At 42.6% G+C, this 20178-nt stretch overlaps 1 protein-coding gene across 5 annotated transcripts in view; it reads left to right on the top strand.

The window, feature by feature from the left end:
• C2H8orf34 (chromosome 2 C8orf34 homolog) overlaps nucleotides 1–20178 on the top strand; it is a 281523-nt gene that overhangs the window by 39392 nt on the left and 221953 nt on the right. For all 5 annotated transcript variants that reach the window (XM_045002946.1, XM_045002944.1, XM_045002945.1 and 2 more), the window contains exons 2-3: nucleotides 15732–15879; nucleotides 19600–19731. In XM_045002946.1, the coding sequence (XP_044858881.1) occupies nucleotides 15738–15879; nucleotides 19600–19731 (274 nt within the window). In that variant the 5' untranslated portion in view covers nucleotides 15732–15737. The remainder of the gene's footprint in view (nucleotides 1–15731; nucleotides 15880–19599; nucleotides 19732–20178) is intronic.

The following is a 20178-nucleotide window of genomic DNA, read 5'->3' as shown; positions in this document are numbered from 1 at the left end:
GAGGTAAATTCTCTATTATATGGAATCCTTAAATCAGGATTGGATACCTTTCTGTGCTCTAGCTCAACCACAAGTTATTGGGTTAGAAACAAGAATTCCTGAGTGAAATTCTATGGCCTGTGTTTTTCAGAAGGTCAGACTAGATAATCATAATGGTCTTGCTTGGCCTTAATGTATGAATCTATTCTCTCCAACATAGATCCCATGAACTTTCCAAAACCCCAAAGTAGTTATTTTAATTTGTATCTGGTTTAAACTATATTGTGTTTTGCTGACAAAAGTGAAATTTCAGTGACTGGACAACAGATGAATATTTTTGAATAATTGTTTTGGTTATCTTACAGTGTTTGTTTTATAGTGAGTAAGCATTGTTTCAAAAATTCTTGTTAGATTCAGATAGTGATGTGATTTCCGCAGGCACAATCCTACATCTGTCAGTTGTCATGCATGGATCTAATGAGACTGATAAAAGACAATTTGAATTTACCTGTAAATAAATTGATGTGATGCAAAGACTGTGGAAGAAGGTGATCTTATAATCTCTCAGATATACCAGCAGTGGTGACATGTTTTTAATCTTTTATTCTTTCTATATGAATTAGTTAACATATTTAGACTATAGTAGGACCTCAGAATTATGAACTCCTCGGGAATGAAGGTTATTCATAACTCTGAAACATTCCTAACTCTGAACAAAATGTTATGGCTGTTCTTTCAAAAGTTTACAATTAAACATTGACTTAATACAGCTTTGAAATTTTACTATGCAGAAGAGAAATGCTGTTTTCCTTTTATTTTTCTAATACTTTACGTTTAACACAGTATGGCAATGTATTTTCTGTGGTGGTGGGGGTAGGGATGGTATCTCTGCTACTGCCTGATTGTGTATTTCTGGTTCCAAATGAGGTGTGGTGTAGACTGGTCAGTTTGTAACTCTGGCAGGGCCGGCTCCAGACCCCAGCGCGCCAAGCGCGCGCTTGGGGCGGCATCCCGCGGGAGGGCGGCGGGCGGCTCCGGCGGACCTCCCGCAGGCATGCCTGCGGAAGGTCCGCTGGTCCCGCGGCGCCGGTGGACTTCCCGCAGATGTGCCCGCGGAGGGGCCGCTGGTCCCGTGGCGCCGGTGGAGCATCTGCAGGCATGCCTGTGGAAGGTCCACTGGCGCCGCGGGAACGGCGACCGGCAGAGCGCCCCCCGCGGCGTGCCACCCTGCTTGGGGCGGCGGAAATCCTAGAGCCGCCCCTGAACTCTGGTGTTTGTAATTCTGAGGTTCTACTGTAATTTGATATTGATGTTCCTTTTGGCAGCTTCTTTGTTTAAAATGATTGATTGAAAGAGCATTAGAGGAAATCTTTTGACTCATAAGGCCCCCAACAGATGTTTGATTCCACAATGATTAAGGGGTGGGGGGGAGATAAATGTATCCTTCTGAATTAGACCTTAAACTGTATTGGATTTCTAGCTCTACTGAGTCCCTCTTTTGCTGAAGCAGTAACACTTGGTGTCACCTGGTAGAGGTGGTGGGTTTGGTAGTGTGGAGGGGGAAGGAGAGGAGACTAGAGTAGAGCTGTACCAATAACAGATATTTTGGTTTACTGGAGACAACCTCAAATTCAATTTTTTTAACTTTTAAAAATAAAATTAAAGGAAATTTTGAAATAAAATAATTTTGAATAAAATTTCATTTAGAAAATGTCAAAACAAAACATTTTGACTTTCAAATAATTGTATTTATTTTTACTGAAACAATCAACAAGAATTTGGGAAGTGTTTTGGTTGACCCAAGTCTGTATCTTCTGATGGGGGTGACGGGGAGAAAGCTTTGGTTGAAAAATTTCACCCAGATCTAGTCTTACTGCTTTAACTTTTTGTCACAACCTGAACAGCCCTGGCTCCTCTTAGAATTGAGAGAGAGGTAGGGGGCTTAAAGCCTGTGCTGATCACCAGAACTAAACATCTGGGTGTTTAATTACTTTTGTTTTAACTGAATCTTATTTAGATCAACTTTTTACAAAATCTGTTCATTGTCTGCCTATACCAGAAACACTGGATATGGTTTAATTAGGCTGCAACTTTATTAACAACTGTCTAGGAGTATCTGTCAGATAAAAGTGTACAGTGCAGGCAACTCCATGATCATTTCAATATTTACCTGGGGGCTTCTGTCAGCTCCCACCCTTTTCCATCCTGTTCCCCTGCCGGCCAGCTGCTGGGATCTTACTATCTTCCCCTCCCACCCTTGAATGAAGGTTAAGGTGGGTTATAAATAAAGGGGGGTTGGTTCCCTGATGTGCCAGTCATAGGCGCCCAACCTCCCCACCATTCCACCCCTTTAACAAACAGCTCCTTTAAATCCTTTACCAAACCATTTATCTGATCACTGTGTCCCCTCCCTTCAGAGTACCTGCACTGGATATCTGCCACAAAGAGCCACCTGAAATTAGCTTGGCTGCCTTCCCCCATACCCAACTGTGTTCCCAGGCATCTCTTAATACCCTTTTTAATGTTGGCCAAAAACATGTCTGCGCCTAAGACTGAGATGAACCCCATCCTCCCTGAATAATTCTGGTGCCCCATATGCTATGTCCGGATATAAAATTACCACCCCCCCCCCATAATCCCCATGAATTTGGCCACTTTCCTATTCATGTACCTCTTAGACTTGTTGTTCCGGGGGGCCTTCACAGATCCCTGCAACAACCTGCATTTCAGTATGTCTGACCATACAATTTGTACTCCTGGAAACATTCCAGGATCTGCCTTGAGTCCATCTTAGCTGTGAGCATTAAGGCTACCCCTTTACACATTCCCAAATCACTTTATCTGTTCTGGAATATGTGCAGTAGTGATTTTTGTCCACGCTCAGCACAGTAACATCTGGTATTGAACTGCATGCACTTGTTGATTGAGCTGGCTACTGCGACATACTTTAGCAAAATGCTCAATGAGCTACTTTTGCTGGACATCCTGTGTAGCTTGCAAGCTGTTGTGGGGATCCACAACAAAAGCATGCTTTTAGTGTATTTTGAATTTGCTGATTCAGTGGCTTTTCATTAGTTTTCCTCCTGCAATTGTTTGTCTGCAGCGATAGTGAACTTTTCTGCAAAGGAGTCACAGCCTGGACTGTGCCTCCTGTATCCCATTATTTTATAGCTCATTATTTTGGCTTCAGCTGTAGCTGACTCAATCTGAGTAGCAATGGTTATTGCTTTTTCTAGTGTAAGTTGTGGTTCTAGAAGTAAGTGTTCTCTTACACAAAGCATGGTTATTTTCTCAAAGAACTGGTGTCTCTAATCATCTCATCTGCCATATTCCGAAAGTCACAAGTTACAATCAGACTCCTCAGGGAAGCAATATACTGCATTATAGTCTCCCCCAGTTTCTGCTCATGCTGGCGAAATCTATAGTGAGTAGCTACTACATTCACTTTTGGCACAAAAAAGTTCTTTAATGCAGTGAGTGCAGTCTCATATTTATTATCTGCAAGGGGAAAAGTGTAAAATATATGCTGCCCTTCTGCTCGAAGGCAGTGGATTATCAGAGCACGCTTTCTTACTTCAGAAATCTCTGTAGCACTGATTGCAAGCAGAAAGTCTCAAACATATGGATCCAGGCAGTAAAAGCAATTGGAGGCTCACCTGGGCTTTGGAGAAAGGGTGCAGGTGGGTTCAGAGGCAGAAGATCCATCCTCATCGCCAAAATGTTGTATCAACCAGGCAAGATACTAACAAACTTCAACAGGACTTTATTTTTAAAGTGGAAACCTCTTTACCAAGATGCTGCTGCACCCTCTGTAACTCTCACTCTGCCTCCTCAACTCCTCCCCCCTCCTTCCTGTTTCCTGTCTTTTCAGACTCCAACAGCCAGTGCTCCCAGTTCTAATAATTACAAGCAACATCTAAACACCACACAGGGGTAGTGCAGTTTCCTGGGCTCAGTTGAGAAAGGGAGAACTAGGTTTAAGTAATAGGTTCAGAGGACATGGGAAAGATTGCAGCATCCCTAGGGATTCCTCTTTGAATACTTTGAGGCCTTTTCTCTCATCTGAATCCAGCTGTAGCCATTTGGGAATATACTGCCCCCAGAAAGTGCTATTTGTATTAACACTGTAAACCCTCCAGCGAATCAGGATTTTTGACCTTGCAGAAATTTATTTTTGGGGCAGTAATCCCAGTATCTACCCCCAAAGTAGACAATGTTCAGGGATACTTGAGTATGGGCAGATTATAGTCCCATCCTCTTGATTTGGTCTCTCTCTAGGGGTATTTTAGTGACATAGCTGCTAAGAACTGGACCTGAAAACTTTGGATTTAAATTTATTAAAAACTGTGGTTTGTAACTGGGCTTATGTCTGTTGAAGTTTGTATCATAAAGAAAGAGGTGGTGTCAGCAACGTGTCAGGAATTTTAATATTTGTGGGGATTTCCATTCCTCCCCAACTCTAAATTCTACTCAGCTCTATTCATAGATTTAGTACCCACTGTCAATGTCAGACATAAGAAGGGAAATTTAACATAGGAGCTTTGGAAGGCAAGTTAAATGATGGCACAGCAGATCAAAAATCTCCATATGGTGTACCATAGTCTGTAGAAGTATAAAAGGTGGAAAACTCAAAACCTGAGATTATTCTGTAGTTACTGTTATCAATTACAAAGCAAGATAGTCTTTTTTTAAATAACTTCCTAACGTGATAGGTACATAGCTAATTAGAGCTTTCTTGTAATTGGCCCTATTATTAATAAACTGTGAAGACTGTTCCATTTGTATTAATGGCTGGACAGTCACGGAAAGATTAGAATTTGAGCCTGCATTGAATAGATAATAGAGCACCCATGGAAAGGATAGAACAACAATGAAAAAATGTTCTCTTTATAAAGAATTCATGTAATTTGCATTTAGGTCAAGAAATGTTTTTTCCAGATCGTGCACATCTTCCTTAATAAACAATAAAAGGATTCTCCCCTATACGTGCATATGAAAGACCTATAAAATATATTTCCCTAAATGCTTCATCTTCATTTTCCTAACAGTATCTAATCTTAAGTATACTGTACTAAAAGATTAACATTGTGGGGGTAATTATTGGGACAGTGGGTAAAATTCTGGTCCCATTGAAATCAGTGGAACTTTTGCCATAGACTATAGCTGGACCAGGATTTGCCTGAGTGTACGTACTCTGTAACTCTTGTTCTGGTTAGTAGTTCAGTAGCCTATTTTACCCTTCCCCAAACTGAACACTAATATTAGAAGAAAAAGTCTTTTCATTCTGCAAAAAATGTCTGCAGATGAGCTAGTATGTGCAGCTTGCATCTGTTTATTTCTGGAAATAATTAAGATTTATATAAATATTTTTCAACAAGTCTGAACATAAAAGTGTGCAAATGTATCCCCAGAGAGTAGACTGCAAATAGCTAGCTTTATATGTACCTTGCGATGACATATAAATCTATCCTAGAGAAGTTTTAGTTTTTAGAGCAATCCGACAATCATGTTCATTCTTTCTCACTTAATGCGGGGCAACCTGTGCAGGGCAGTACAGTGGAAGAGGCAGCAAAAAATGAATCTGCTCTCCTTATTGCTGCACTCTCACATCACCCATTGCTATCCTGCCAGCCTCCCATGCTATCCCATCCCTATCCTTAGTGTTACCAGTCATTCTCCCACTCTGTCTGTTGCAATCTCTCCACTGGCTGCAGGGTGGCTTCAGACCAGGTAACCTTTGAGTCTCTGGATTAAACACTTGCCCTTGAGATGATAGAAAGTTGAAGAAGTTGTCAATTTTCTGACAGCATGGAAGCCCTATCTGTCATGTGATTCTACAATCTATGATACTGTAATGTATGTTCTCCTATGTTCATTGTGGTCTGCATTTGAGAATATGATATTGTAGGCAGGACGCCTTACTGCTGTAAAAGTCATCCACAGGCAGTATTTTCATAATGAATTGAATAGATTGAAAATGAAAACTGTTAGTTCTTAAGATATCTAGATTTAAAGGGGCATTGTCATCCTAAGCGTTTTAAAATAAACGTATTAAAATAGTTTTATGTTTGTGCACCCTTTAATAGTATGTTCTGGATTAATTTTTAAGATTGTTTAAAGAGAGTTTTCTTCCCTTGTTGACACACAGTTTTGGGGCAAGTCAGAGAGCGTAACCACCAAACACATTCTCACCTGTCTGTACCCTTTAGCTTCTTCTGGGTAGTTGCCTGTCTGGCTTCTGCCACTTCAGTTTGTTTCCTGCTGCTGTTACTGGCCTTTTGCAGGAGCTGGGGAAGCTCCTGCATGTGATTTGCTTGCCACAGAGTTGGCAAACCTATTGTACACAAAGTGTTGTCAAATGCACAAAATGAATTAACTGGATAAAACAGAATATTTTTATCATCTTTCAGCTATTGTAGTTTTAGAGATTACTTATAACAATAGTGGATACAGCTGTGTCAAAAGGAAATGCAATTATTTAGAGAGAACCTTTAGCTGCAGTCTTAAAGTGGCATCCAGGAAACTTGTGTACCAAGATCCCAACTGTCACAGGGTTCCATGCAGGCTCTCCTACTTTTCCACCTGCACCCTGTGTTTAGGCTGGTATAATAAAGAGACTTCCACACCTTCTTTTTCTGGATCACCCAAGTGTCTTTATTTACAGTGTTTGTGCAGTTTCCAACAGCTAGTGCCCCTCAGACCCTTACCAGGGTCTCCTGCTTTTGAGGCTTCCTCCTTTGGTAAGGAGGCAGTGATGCTACAGTCCTGTCTCCTCCCAGCCTAGCCCTCTCCCTGAGCGTTGTTCAGGGTTTTTATAGCCCTCCTGTGCCTCAGCCCAGCTGTCAGCACTCAGCTCAGCATGTTCCTCTGAGCCAGCCGTGATTAGGGCTTGCAGCTGGGCTCACTGCTGGATACCTGTGTCTCTACCCTGGCCTCCTGGCCGGAGAGCAGACTGCACCCAGCATTTTGCCAGGGCTTTAAAGGGGGTTTTACCCCTGCCCTGCCACACCAACCTTACATGAGACTCTGCTAGTGCAAATCCCTGTGCCTGTCCAGAATTCCACCAAAATCAATGGAATGCTGCATTCTACTGCATCCCCCGCAATGCAGGATCAGGATTGATAATGCATTCCCAGATAGGGCTGCCAAGTATCTGGTTTTTTGACCAGAATGTCCGGTCAAAAAGGGAAGCTTGCAGCGTCCAGTCAGTAACCATCCCCTGCCAGGAACTGCGGGTGGGGTGGGGGGACAGGAAGAGCTGCTGCTGGAGCCTTAGCAGCTGTTGCTGTCCCCCCCCCACTCCCCCAGCTTGACGGGGAGAACTGGCTGACTCCCAGACCGCGCTCCAAAGTAGGTACCTGTGCTGGCGGGGGCGGGGAGGGGGAATTAACCTGTCTGTCCCCTGCCCCACTGTGCCCTGATTTCCCCTCCCTGCCCCCTTGATCCAGGAACCAATCCCCCTGCTATGCCCCAATTTCCCCACCCCAGCTGCTTACTCCAGGGACCACCCTAAGCCCCACTGTGCCCTGACTTCCACACCCTGGCTCCTCGCTCCAGGGACTGATCTACCCTGCTCTGCCCTACCGTGCCCCCGATATCCCCACCCCAGCCCCTTGCTTCAGGGACTGACCCTTGCCATACCTTGTTGTGCCCTGATTGGACAGACTTTGCATCAGTTCCTGCCAGCCTAGTGCTGCAGGTGAGTCCCAGGGGATAGGAGAGTGAGCGATGTGGGGTGGAGAGTGAGAGACGGAGGGGGGGACGAGTGGGGTGGGGTCCCAGAGGAAGAGGGAGGACAGGAGTTATGGGGAAGGGGTGGGGCAGGAGTGTTCGGTTTTCAGGGGTTAGAAAATTGGCAACCTTATTCCCAGAATGTTGAATTAATTGATAGATATTATAAGAATCATATTGAGAAGAAAGGGTACTGCAGTCATTTACATGACTATCTGGTAGCAAAGTATGAGGGATCTTAATTTGTGTCCTAAACTTGGTCTTTGCTTTCACAACTAGTATGAGTTTGGGGGAGGGGACCACTGAATGAGTCTTTCCTTGCTTCTCTCGTTAGACCCTTTGTGGGCAATGCTTTGAATGAAATAAACAAGACCCGGAGGGCATTCTGTATAGCACTCATCAGCTGGAGGGAGGGTTTCCATGATGACTGGAGTGGAAATAAAATAGCCTCCTGGAAAAAAATATGGAAGCAAGTTTTTTGGGGTAAGATTTATGCTCACATTTTAGCAATATTAAGTTAATGTTGCTCTATACCAGGGTGGCCAGCCTGAGAAGGAGCCAGAATTTACCAATGTATGTTGTCAAAGAGCCACAATAATACATCAGCATCCCCCATCAGCCCGCCACCCACAGCACCTCCTTCCTGCCAGCAGCCCTGCTGATCAGCACCTCCCGGTGCCTCCTGCCCACTGTGATCAGCTGTTTTGCAGTGTACAGGTGGCTCTAGGATGGAGGGGAGAGGAGCAAGGGTGTAGCAGGCTCAGGGGAGGAGGTGGGGGCTTTGGGGTAAGGGGTAGAGTGGGGGCGAGGCCTGGGATTGAGCAGTGGAAAATTGGCACCTGTAGCTCAAGCCCTGGAGTCAGCACCTATGCAAGGAGCTGCATATTAACTTCTAAAGAGCCGCATGTGGCTCCGGAGCCACAGGTTGGCCTCCCCTGTTCTATACAATATGGGCTAGAGCTGGAAGTAAATAAAATAGATAATTATTATCAGGGACAGTGACCACATAAATGTGTTTCCTTATGCAGGTAATAGCTTATTGAAGCTTGCCTGTATAATGGTTAATTGTAACAGCACAAAATGTATCTCACTCAATAGCTTTAAATTGTTTTGGATCATCTTGTGATTTACTAGCTATGCTGCTGAATCAGAAAAGGTTTTTTTGAGACCGATTGTTTCAATTGTTTTGTTTTGCACTTGGGAATAGTTGTCTACTTAGCACATTGTGTCTATTTCTATCAAAGCATGCATAACTCTTCAAAACCTCAGACCAAATTCATACCAACCATAAAGGAATTTGTCATTGTAACAAATTATCTGAAGTTCAGAGAATATATGTATCTGTGCCACCAGTAAGCAAGTTGATTCCTTTCTTAATGTAAACCACTTTTGTGACCTTTTCAGAACCACATTAAAGTTTTTCAAGTGTTTTCTTCAATATTTTGCTGTTAAGATTTCACCTAAATAGCAGATAAAAATGCCTAAATCTTAGAATCTGATCCATGAACTGAGCTAGACTCTCTTATACAATACAGCATCTTTACAACACTTGAATGGTGTAAAAGAGCTGGGATCTAGCTGCAACTGTCAAGCTGAGAATTCTCAGTGGTTCGGAATTCTCATCTGGCATGGAATAACTCTCATGCCAGTTTCATTCTCTACCCTGCATACAGAGTTTCAGAGGCAGGGCGAATCTGAGCTCTTCTGCAGTCTGGCAACTCACAGGTGGTGAATATTCTCCAGAATGTTCTGCCATCTAGGCTGGAGCAGCTTCAAACCTCTCTTCTCCACCCCTTGCAACAAACATACCTTGGCAAAAGAAAAATATTTTACCCATAATCTGGACTATAAATATACCTTTTTGTATACTTATTTTAAATTTAATCTGCTTTTAATGCCATCTGTTTATATTATTGAGGCAGGTCAACTTCAACTCCTCAGACAGTTTAGCATGTACATTTTGTTGATACTTCCAGCCAACAGTTTATGGTGACTCTATGGTTCAAGAATCCTCTCATTTCCTTATGTTTTAAGAACATGTGATGTTGGTGCAGCCCATTCATTAACCTGTATAGGCAAAAGTCTGTTGTTTCTACAGCTCTTCTGACTGTTTTCTAGACATTCTGACAGGATGAAACTGATTCCTGTGCAGAGTACCAGCACAGGTTTATGCATAACTTCATTTACCACAGTTTCCATACTTCAGTTTACCCAAACAAACAAAAAACACGTTGCTGTGGCTGATGTGCCATCTCCAAGTAAAAACCCATGAAGTGCTCTAACTTGCTTACAGCCTTCTGGGTGGAGAGACTCATTTAATCTTTGTGTTGATAAATGCAAAGGAATGCACATTGGAAAATTATAATCCTAACTATACAGATACAGCGATGGGGTCTAAATTAGCTGTTATCGCTCAAGAAAGATCTTGGAGTCATTGTGGATAGTTCTCTGAAATCATCCACTCAATTTGCAGCGGCAGTGGAGAAAGAAAACAGAATGTTGGGAATCATCAAGAAAGGGATAGATAATAAGACAGAAAATGTCATATTGCCTCATATAAATCTGTGGTACGCCCACACCTTGAATTCTGCATGCAGCTGTGGTTGCCCCATCTCAAAAAAGATATATTGGAATTGGAAAAGGTTCAGAAAAGGGCATCAAAAATTATTAGGGGTATAGAACGGCTTCCGTATGAGGAGAGGTTAATAAGACTTGGACTTTTTAGCTTGAAAAAGAGGCAACTAAGGAGGGATATGATAGAGGTCTATAAAATCATGAGTGGTATAGAGAAAGGAAATAGGGAAGTGTTATTTACTCCTCGTAATACAAGAACAAGGGACCACCAAATGATATTAATAGGTAGCAGGTTTAAAACAAACACAAGAAAGTATTTTTTTACGAACGCACTGTCAACCTCTGGAACTCCTTGCCAGAGGATGTTGTGAAGGCCAATACTATAATGGGGTTCAAAAGGGAGCTAGGTAGATTCATGGAGGATAGGTTCATCAGTGGGTATTAGCCAGGATGGGCAGGAATGGTGTCCCTAGCCTCTGTTTGCCAGAAGCTGAGAATAGGTGACAAGTCATGGATCACTTGATGATAACCTGTCTGTTCATTCCCTTTGGGGCACCTGCCATTGGCCAGGATACTGGGCTTGATGGACCCTTGGTCTGGCCCAGTATGGCTGTTCTTATGACTTTCACCAAAGTTCTGCTCTTTCTACGTTCAGTTCCTTTTGTGATCACAGCTCATTCAGCAGCTGCTCTTGTTCCTCTGGATTTCTATTCCAAAACCAAAGATACCCCTATTGGCTTCTTATTAAAAAAATAATGTAATGTACAGTCCTGTTAATTTTTTTTTAAAGCCATGAAACCAGACATTTTCTCCATTTTGGTTTCTTTAGTGAAATGTCTTTTTTTCATCTAGGAAGTCCGTTTGGGCCTGTAACGGGTCGGACTCACCCCTGCGGTGCCTCCTGCTGCTGACTCTGGGAATTAGCTCTGTCCAGTGCTGGAGCACCCTCTGCAGGCTGGTGATCCACCTGTCTTCTCCTGGCCCCCGCTGTACCTCCCTGGACCCAGTGCCCTTTCACATGGGGTGCTGCCCCTGGCAGTAACCCCTTTCTCTCTGGGTCTCCCCTCTAAGGGAATCCCCACCCTCTATCCCCACCTTGCCTCAGTGTATGGCTACTGCCAGTCATTGTCTAGCCCCATGTCCTGGAGCACACTGCAGTATCGGCCAACTCATCATCGGCAAAGGGGTTTGGACCTGCTGCTTTGGCCTACCCCTGGGCTGCCCTCTGCAACCCCCAGTACCTGTTGGCCCTTCTGCTAGGCCGCAGCCTGGGGCTTTCCAGGCTGGAGCACCCCAGCTCCTCAGCCTTTCCCCAGCCCTGTTTCACTCAGGTATCCAGTCTCAAGCTCCCTGCAGCTAGGCCCTTCTCTCTCTGAAGGCAGAGAGAGACTGTCTTGGCTTTTGGCTTCCCTGGCCTTTTATAGGGGCCAGCTGTGGCTCAGTTTGGGGTGTGGCCCCAGCTGCAGCCACTTCCCCAATCAGCCTAGCCTAAAGGCTGTCTTCTCAAGCCTTGGCCCCTTCCCAGGGCTGTTTTTAACCCCTTCAGGGCCGGAGCAGAGATTCACCCTGCTACAGGGCCTCTTTTTGCTCACACTTAAGCTTCTACACCACTCTGGCTATATAAAAGGGCCTTGAAGTGAATACAAATAATTTGCTCTGCTACGTACCACTGCTAGCCTTCAACTGACCACCTTCACGTACCCTTTTGCCAAACTGTGTTCTTCCAACTCAACCCACTATTACATCAAACATCCACAACTACTAATGTTTGGGGAAACAATCTAGTAAAGGAGTGTGTGCAGAAGGGCTAAAAGGAGGGCAGAGTTAACTTGTGGTGTGTACTGTGTGGTATATGATAGTTGCTTTTATAAGCACACACCTTTCCACAACCTTAACTTTTAAAATAAAGAGAGGGCAGAAGTGAGGAAAAAGCAGTGTAGGAAGTAAGGAAGACATGAGCCAAGAGAAATTAAATAACTCTGTGAAATAATTTTAAGTACGGGCAGCAGCAATGAATTTAGCAAATTAGGAGAGGACATAAAGGAAAAAATTGACCTGTATAGAAAAATATTTGGAAAAGCTTAAATTATTAGCTCTGAGAGGGGAGTTGGGTTCAATGGATTAGAGAAGGGGGACTGAAAACCTGTCTCAAGAAGGAGAGTGGGGGTTGCTACCTGCTACTGAAAAATCTGAATATGTACTCCCAGTGCCTATTGCTTTTGTCTGTTTTCAGAGTGGCCTGCTGGCATGCCCAGGCAAATAGCAGTTAACTATTTAGATCTTGTGCTTGCTGCACCCACTCAGCTTTTTCCCTTTTCTCCTAGCTACACTGTATTTGACATTCCGTGGCTGCATCTCTTGCATCCTACAAGTTGCATGCAAAGGAGGTTTTTAAACTATTAACACCCTCCAATTGCTGTGTTGATGCGTTCTGCTCCTTGTCTGTATTTAAGTTTTCCGCTAAATCTTTTATTCTACTGTTTAAAGCTAAGCAAGTTAAATAGAGCCCTTGCATAGCCAGGCCATTTCAATCCTTTTCTCTCCCCTTTTTACTTTGTTTTTCCTCCATTTCTGATTTAAACAGATCACATACATGACCACAAAGGTCGAGGTTATTTACAATATCAAGCCAGAATGATGCACCTCTGTGTTTATTTATAAAGTGCATAATAAAGGATTATAATGTGTCCTGACTTTCCCTTTCATTGGCCATGTCTGTGATTTCTGTATATGGCTTTTACCTAGGAACACTTTGTGTGTGTGTGTATTTTACACACACACACACACACACACACACACACACACACACACACACACACACTCTTAAAATGTAGCTTTTTGCCCAGGAATTCCTAAAGTATTGGCGTTTCACCTAGAGTGCTGTATTATGCACATCTGTAAAACTGGTTACTTTTTAAAAGGCATTTCTCCATAGTAGCGCTTATTATTAAAAATCACAGTAGCACCTCCTGTGCATACTGGAAATGTCTGAAAGCTTATAACTCTCTTTGGCTTGGCCAGCTGCCTGCATGTACCAGAGATTCACAAACACTAGTGTCCTACCACTTTCTGAGTAGGATCCCCTTCTGAGCAGTTATGTTGTGATCACACACTGCTTGGTTTAACTGATGTTGTGGCTAGATGGCTCCTGGCTGGCTTGCCAATTTGTTGATAAATTGTATAGTCAGTTGCTTGACCACACTTTGGTCCATTATGAAATATACTTGACATCAAATAACCAATTAGTCAGATTTATTAATATGGTACAGGAAAAGGGTTTTATACAATATCAGTCTCTGAAGAGCAGTCCCATGCAGCAATGTTACATTCACCTTATGCAAAACATGTGCTCCCCCAAGTTACATCCCTAAAGCCATCTTTTTATACCCTATTTGTTTACCACTACAAAGTACTATATATATCACCTGAAACTGGATTCAATTAATCATCTTTCTGCCGTATTTATTTCTGGTAGGATGGTGTATCTGTTCATCTTTTGTTCTTAACCCATGCATTCCAGGTACTAACAGGCATGAAGACATCTCCTATGCCAGTACCAGGATAAATAGGTTTGTGAGGGTAACTCCCTTTCTATTGCTATAAAGAAACAATAATATGTCCTGATTCTGACAGTTTTTCTATCTACTTAAGACAAAGCTTACCTCAGCTAATCCAAGGTGTTATTGGATACTTAGCACAAGTGAAGAGGACAACAAAGGTACAGGACAATTTGGGCACTATAACAGCTATATTAGTGCTTAATATGTATAGTTAAATGCTTATAATATATCTTGTGGATAACATTATCAGCATAATATATATGTATGCTAGCCAGCGTGTATTAGTCAACACTGTGCATGGAAGAATACAGGGTATGTACTCTGTTAGCTATGTTTTTCATTTCTTCTTTGCATTTTGTAGGTTTGTGTCACGTATGTTGTGGGTGTTGCAACCCCAAATGCTTTACAAGAAAGTTTTTTGTATATTTTTTATTAGTTTTGTACTTGGTAATAGGGTGGTTTGCCTCTTAAGGGCTAGAGACCTGAGGGCAGCCAATTCTGATTACTAAGGAGGAACATTTTGAGCAAGGATACCTAGTTCCCTTATAAAGGGCAGCAGGGAGCTACAGGAGAATAGTTCTCAGGAAAAACAGAGATTGTTGGTAGCAAGGAGGATCCAGCAGAGAAACTTGGGGAATGAGACTACAAGCAGGAAAGGCTTGAGACAATCGATGGACTTGAGAATTTTATTTTGAATGTTTGTTTAATTGAATAAAGCAGAATCCAATAATGGACAAAAATGTTTGAGAGTTATTGGAGAAGTCCCTTGAAGGGGGAAATTGAGTCAGGGGGCCACTTGCAGGGCTGCCCCAAAGCCATGAGAGGGCTCATGGGAGGTGGCTACCATGGACAATTAGCTTAACCAGAAATGCAGAATCGAAGGATAAAGCGAACTACACAAAATGTGTTCATCTGATGATTAGACAATATGATAAATCATGGTTTCTGACTTTGGCTTGGTTCACATGTTTTTGTATACAATATTTGTTTTACATCTGCCACGTGGACTAAAATATGTAGTGCCATTTATGTATTTGTAGCTTAAATGAATAATACTACATGTGGTTTGCAAGAAAAATGATTGATTTAAATGGCATAGAGAACACTCAGCATCTCATAACTGTATGCGTTTTTTATATCCTTGGACTGTTAAAGAGTTAATTTACAGAACACATACCACATAAGTTGCTTTTAATTATGACTTCACTGGGTGTACTGGGAAAACTCTGAATGCCTAGGGTTAGACTACATTAAAACTGAAAGTTAGTTTAATTCAGAAAGTTGCATCCTCTGAGCAAATGCATCTGTGTATAACTACATTTCATTTTGCAAGCTCCTCAGTGAAAACACATACAACTACTCCCGTCTACAGTCAGTGGGAGCTTTGGGTGCCCAGCAGTTCTGAAAACTGAGCTCTTGGTATTTTCATTCCTGTAACAAAATCTATATGATACGTTGAGTTGGTGGGTCAGATTCTGGTCTTACACTGGTTTAACATTGATGTCAATGGTATTGCTCCTCCTTTGCAATCATGCAAAGAGATCAGAATTAAAACGTGTGTGTCTTCCTGGAATGCTTGTATCGTTGTGGCTGTATCACTGGATGGAATGCCAGACCTGCTCAAGTGTATGTGATCAAGTGTCCTCAGGATCATTGCGGAGGACATTCTGAATGACTAGTAGTGCTACACACATGTGTTTAATAGTATTAACATTAATAATGGTTAATAATTTAACATGACTGACCATTCAAACTTTCCTCACAAATGTTGATGATAGGCTTTGGCTTAATTATTTACAGTTATTAATACTCCTTTATTTTTGGTCAATATAAGGTACAATGCTGCACTAAGTTCCCCCCACCCTTCTTTTTCTTCCTTTCTTTAAGGAACTAATGACCAAGCTGATATCAGAGACTCCTGACCAGCCAATCCCATTTCTCATTGACCATCTTCAGTCCAAACAAGGGAACCAGAGTCAACTTCAGAGAACATTGTCTGGATCTGCTGCTCTCTGGGCAGAAAGTGAGACATCAGGTAAGTGAGGAATATTTCTATGTTTTGAGATTTAAAAAAATACTATTATGCCAAAGAAATAACATGAAGAAAACAGAGGTGAGTATTGTAAAATGAACAGAAACTAATATTTCTTAAATAGATTTTATTTCTTCTTTGTACCATTCAAGAAATCCATATGATAGAAAGGAGACAAATCCATAAGGCATATAGGGCCAGATGTTCCCCTAATTGGGTTATTCCCATTTAAGGGCAAGAAAACTCAATTAATTTTGACTTGTAACGTTTCATTTTCTATGCTCCCCATTTCATCCTTCTGGGTACTCAGGGGGTTGGATATTGTTTGGTGGTGGTATGCGTGTTTTTGCACTGCTTTTGCAAAAGCAGTTGGAGAACAGGCAGAGAGAGAAAATGTATGAAGCACATGCAATGTGACCATGAGGGAGAGCCAAGAGAGAAGTCTTTTGGGCAGAGTGCTGTCTGGAAAGAGGCTTAGAACTGTGAGCAAAGGAAGTGCCTCTTGTTGTTTGATTCCTATTGTAAATAAACAAGATTGCATAAAACAAATTTAATCAATTTCTCCTCTTAATAGAAACAATTTGCAAGACCCTTCTCTATTGGCTAATTGATCAGGTCAAAAAAGTAACAATATAATTCAAGATAAACAAACTGTAAGATCTTGTAGCATGGTGAAACTCACTGGTGCGGCGCCTCCTGCTGGTTATCCTGGGAATTAGTGCTTGTCCAGCCCAGAGCACCCTCTGCAGGCCAGTGTCTCACGTGTCGCTGGCCCCTTGTCCCTCCCAGACCCCGGTGCCCTTTACCTCAGGGTTCTGCCCCAGCAGTTACCCCTACACTCTAGGTCTCCCCTCCCAGGGGAACCCCCAACCCTCTAAACCCACCTTGCCTCAGTGGCTACTTCCAGTCCTCATCTAGCCCCCACTCACTAGGGCAGACTGCAGTGGCCATTCATCATTGGCAAGGGGTTAGGACCAGCTGCCTCTGCCTATTCCCAGGCTGCACCTCTGTAGCCCCAGTACCATTGTAGGCCTTCACCAAGGCCTGCAGCCTGGGGGTTTACCAGGCTGGAGCGCCTTTTGCCTTTCCCCAGCACTGCTCTACCTCTGGTACCCTGCTCCCAGGCAGCTAGGTCCTTCTTTCTCCACTGCTAGAGAGAGACTGCCCCAGCTCCTGGCTCACAGCCCTTTTATAGGGCCAGCTCTCTCCTAATTGGGCATGGCCCCAGCTGTGGCTGCCTTCCCAATCAGCCTACCCTATTGACTCCTCGGGGCAGCCCTTTCCCAGGGCTGTTTTAACCCCTTCAGGGCTGCTACAGATTTACAAAACAAATATAGGTGAAATATACAGTGAAGCTTTAGGTTGGAGTTAGTCTTTATTTAGATTTTTAATAACACATTTTAACCACCCTTCACCTCAACACTTTATAGGAAGATACTCTTACTGTTGTATGAACCCCAGTGTGACAAATTTATATTTTGAGATTTTAAAACATTTGCGATAGCAAGCACTCGGACTTTAAAACAGCAGTCCCCACATTGATAAGCCAGTAGATTTTGGTACATATTCATCCATAACAGTGTTTATTAAAATTTTGGTTTTGTGACAAAAGTTGACTGAAAATCTGTAGGAACGTAGCAGACCTCCATCAGATGCATAGTGGTTAATTTTTAATTGTGTGGTGAATACGTTTCATTAATGTGCAATTGGCATTTACAGTGTTGAGTATAAGCACTCAACCTCTTTTCAGAACCACTGGAAGTTGGGGTAGAACATAGAGGGGCCCGAAAGGGGACAGGGAGAGGGGAGTCAGAGAGGATGCGGATGTGCTCTGACCTCTGATGTAGAATAGCTTTGGCAGCTTGTTGATGTCAGATATTTATGTAACTTTAAAGTGCAATTGATTTCCATAACCTTTTCAAATAGTGCTGAACAGTAATATGATTAAGGCTACCAGAATCTGTCCATTACTTTTTTTAATGCGTGTGTTTAATGGTAGATCTTCCTTTTGAATTGCACTTAGAAACTGTGATTACACAAAACTTTAAGTTACAAAGCACTCATTAATGAAGAAGACCAAGCTGAATGTTAGCTATAAAGTTGGAACATATAAATAAATGCTAAATAAATAAATAAACTATTTCCATTAACACTCTGAGGAATAGTCTCAAAACAGGTCTTGTTTTAAATACATCAAAAAAGAAAGATATTCAAAACAAGACTTAATTTGAATATATGCCAGGTCCTGCCCTCCATTGTCACAAAGCTGCTCTAAAGTGACTTGACTGGTCACAGGATGCTTCCCCATGCAAAGGTGGTGTAAATCTGCTGTAAGGACTTCTGTGCCTCCCACAGGCTTGTGATTGGCACACAGGGTGTGGCTTGTAGGTATGGGCATTCCTCCACCCTAGTGATTCCTGGCTGCAATATCCAGCCAGTGCAAGCTGGAGCAGCCCTCTTATTGCTCCAGTTTGTGCTTGTTTTCTGGCCCATCAGAAAGTAGCCCTAGTATTGGGGAAGTGCAAAGGATACTTAAAGCCATTATTTATGTTCTCCTCACCCCACTTCTCAGCTATGTTGAGGGCTTCGTGGTCACAGCTAAGGATCATCCCCTGCATTTTTAATCAAAGGCACGTCCATAAATTTCTCAAGTTAGATGTGAAAGGAAGCGAGCAGTAGTTTATATATTCTTGTCCCTTAATCTGAAATTGTGTTTGCCATAATTCAACAAGGGGAAGAGGAAGAGCAGCTGGCCTTATGCTCCTAGACTGATACTTTGGGTTGCCTGGATATACTGGGTATATTTTTATCTGGTGTGACAAAGTCAGACCTGACAGCTATTAGAGAGTGGTCCTGTTGGGTTCTGGGAAGTGGGTGTGTGTAAGCCACCCCAGGGCTAAAGAACCCTCCACCACCCTATAGGGAGACTCCACTGAGCCTGGAACTCAAATAAATATGGGGGGACAACAGAAGGAAAAAAAGGATAGGGTCAAAGGGTGTGAGAGTCAAAGGGTCAAAACTGGGAATCGGAAGGGGACACTGAGTAGAAAACCCTAGACAGCGCCCACTGCTCCTCAAAGGTGTCAAGGGAGCCAGCTGACACTGCCCAGAGGAACTCTGCCTGGATATGTGAGTGGAGAGTGGAACAAAAATAGGCCCCACAGTTTCAGAAAACCCCCTCCGCCAACATCCTCTCTATGAGACAGTAATGGGAGGCTGGTTTATCAGCCATAGAATGGAGAAGGCCCTTTTCCCTATGAACTGAAAAGAGGTTACCTCAGGTTAATCAAGAGACACCTGATCCCAATTAAGGGCTGCTAGTGATTTTTAGAAGCCTCTCTTCTGGTGGACGAGGGACACCCACACACCAGTAGCGGGGAGGGGAAGGACCCCCAACCAGAAGCCAGCATAATAAGACAATGCTCTGTGGCGGGGGCAGGAAAAAAAATTATTATTTTGTGTTGTGAGTTTGATTTTTGCTTAAGAGAGCTGCTTGGGCCTACCCTGAGGCCCACATTGTAAATATTGAAAAAATAATCCAAAGCAAAGAATTAAAACCTCCTGCAGTAGGATTGCTGCACTCCAGGCCTCCACTGCCAGAGAGAGAAATGCTGAGGCTAACAAGGTGAAGCAGGTGCCTTGCCAAACTGGGTTTATCATGTAACATAACCTTGAAGTGTGACCATGCAAATGTAATTACCTGAGATTTTATTTTTGCGACAGAAAACAAAGGAACAAGAAGAGATTGCAGAAGTTATGATAAACCCTGGCAGGTAAATGCAAAGAAACCTAAAAAGTCAAAGAGTGACCTCGCTGTGTCCAACATTTCTCCACCATCACCGGAATCCAAGTCGTGTAAGCAAATTTCAATGCTTTATTAATCAATACACTCATCAGATTGTACTTAGGGTTGAAATAAAATGCAAAACAGGGCTGACCCTTTAGTTGAAATGGCTGGATACACATCTTAATAGACTTCAGTTCTAGGTATATTTTAATACGCACCATAGACTGTTAAAAGTATTGTGCTACCATATATGAATAGGATTACTTTAGAAAAAAATAAGTTTGAATGTTATGTACTGTTTTAAAATGTTGATTTTGATTGATGTTTCAATTGCCAACACATACACAAAACCTATTCTCTATATCCTTAGTGCTAATAATGTCAGAGGTAGGTAGTTTCTTCAGTGGAATCAATCATTACAAACAACTCATTGATAATACATCTGGTTTTAGACACAAGTAATGTCAGGAAATAGGAGGACTATTTTGAGACTTGCTGGGAAAGCCTAATTATAT

The sequence above is a fragment of the Mauremys mutica genome, chromosome 2, assembly GCF_020497125.1.
Source record: "Mauremys mutica isolate MM-2020 ecotype Southern chromosome 2, ASM2049712v1, whole genome shotgun sequence".
In the NCBI taxonomy this organism is placed as follows: Eukaryota; Metazoa; Chordata; order Testudines; family Geoemydidae; genus Mauremys; species Mauremys mutica.
Note: the sequence above shows the minus strand (reverse complement) of the source record. Positions and strands in the feature narration are given on the sequence as shown.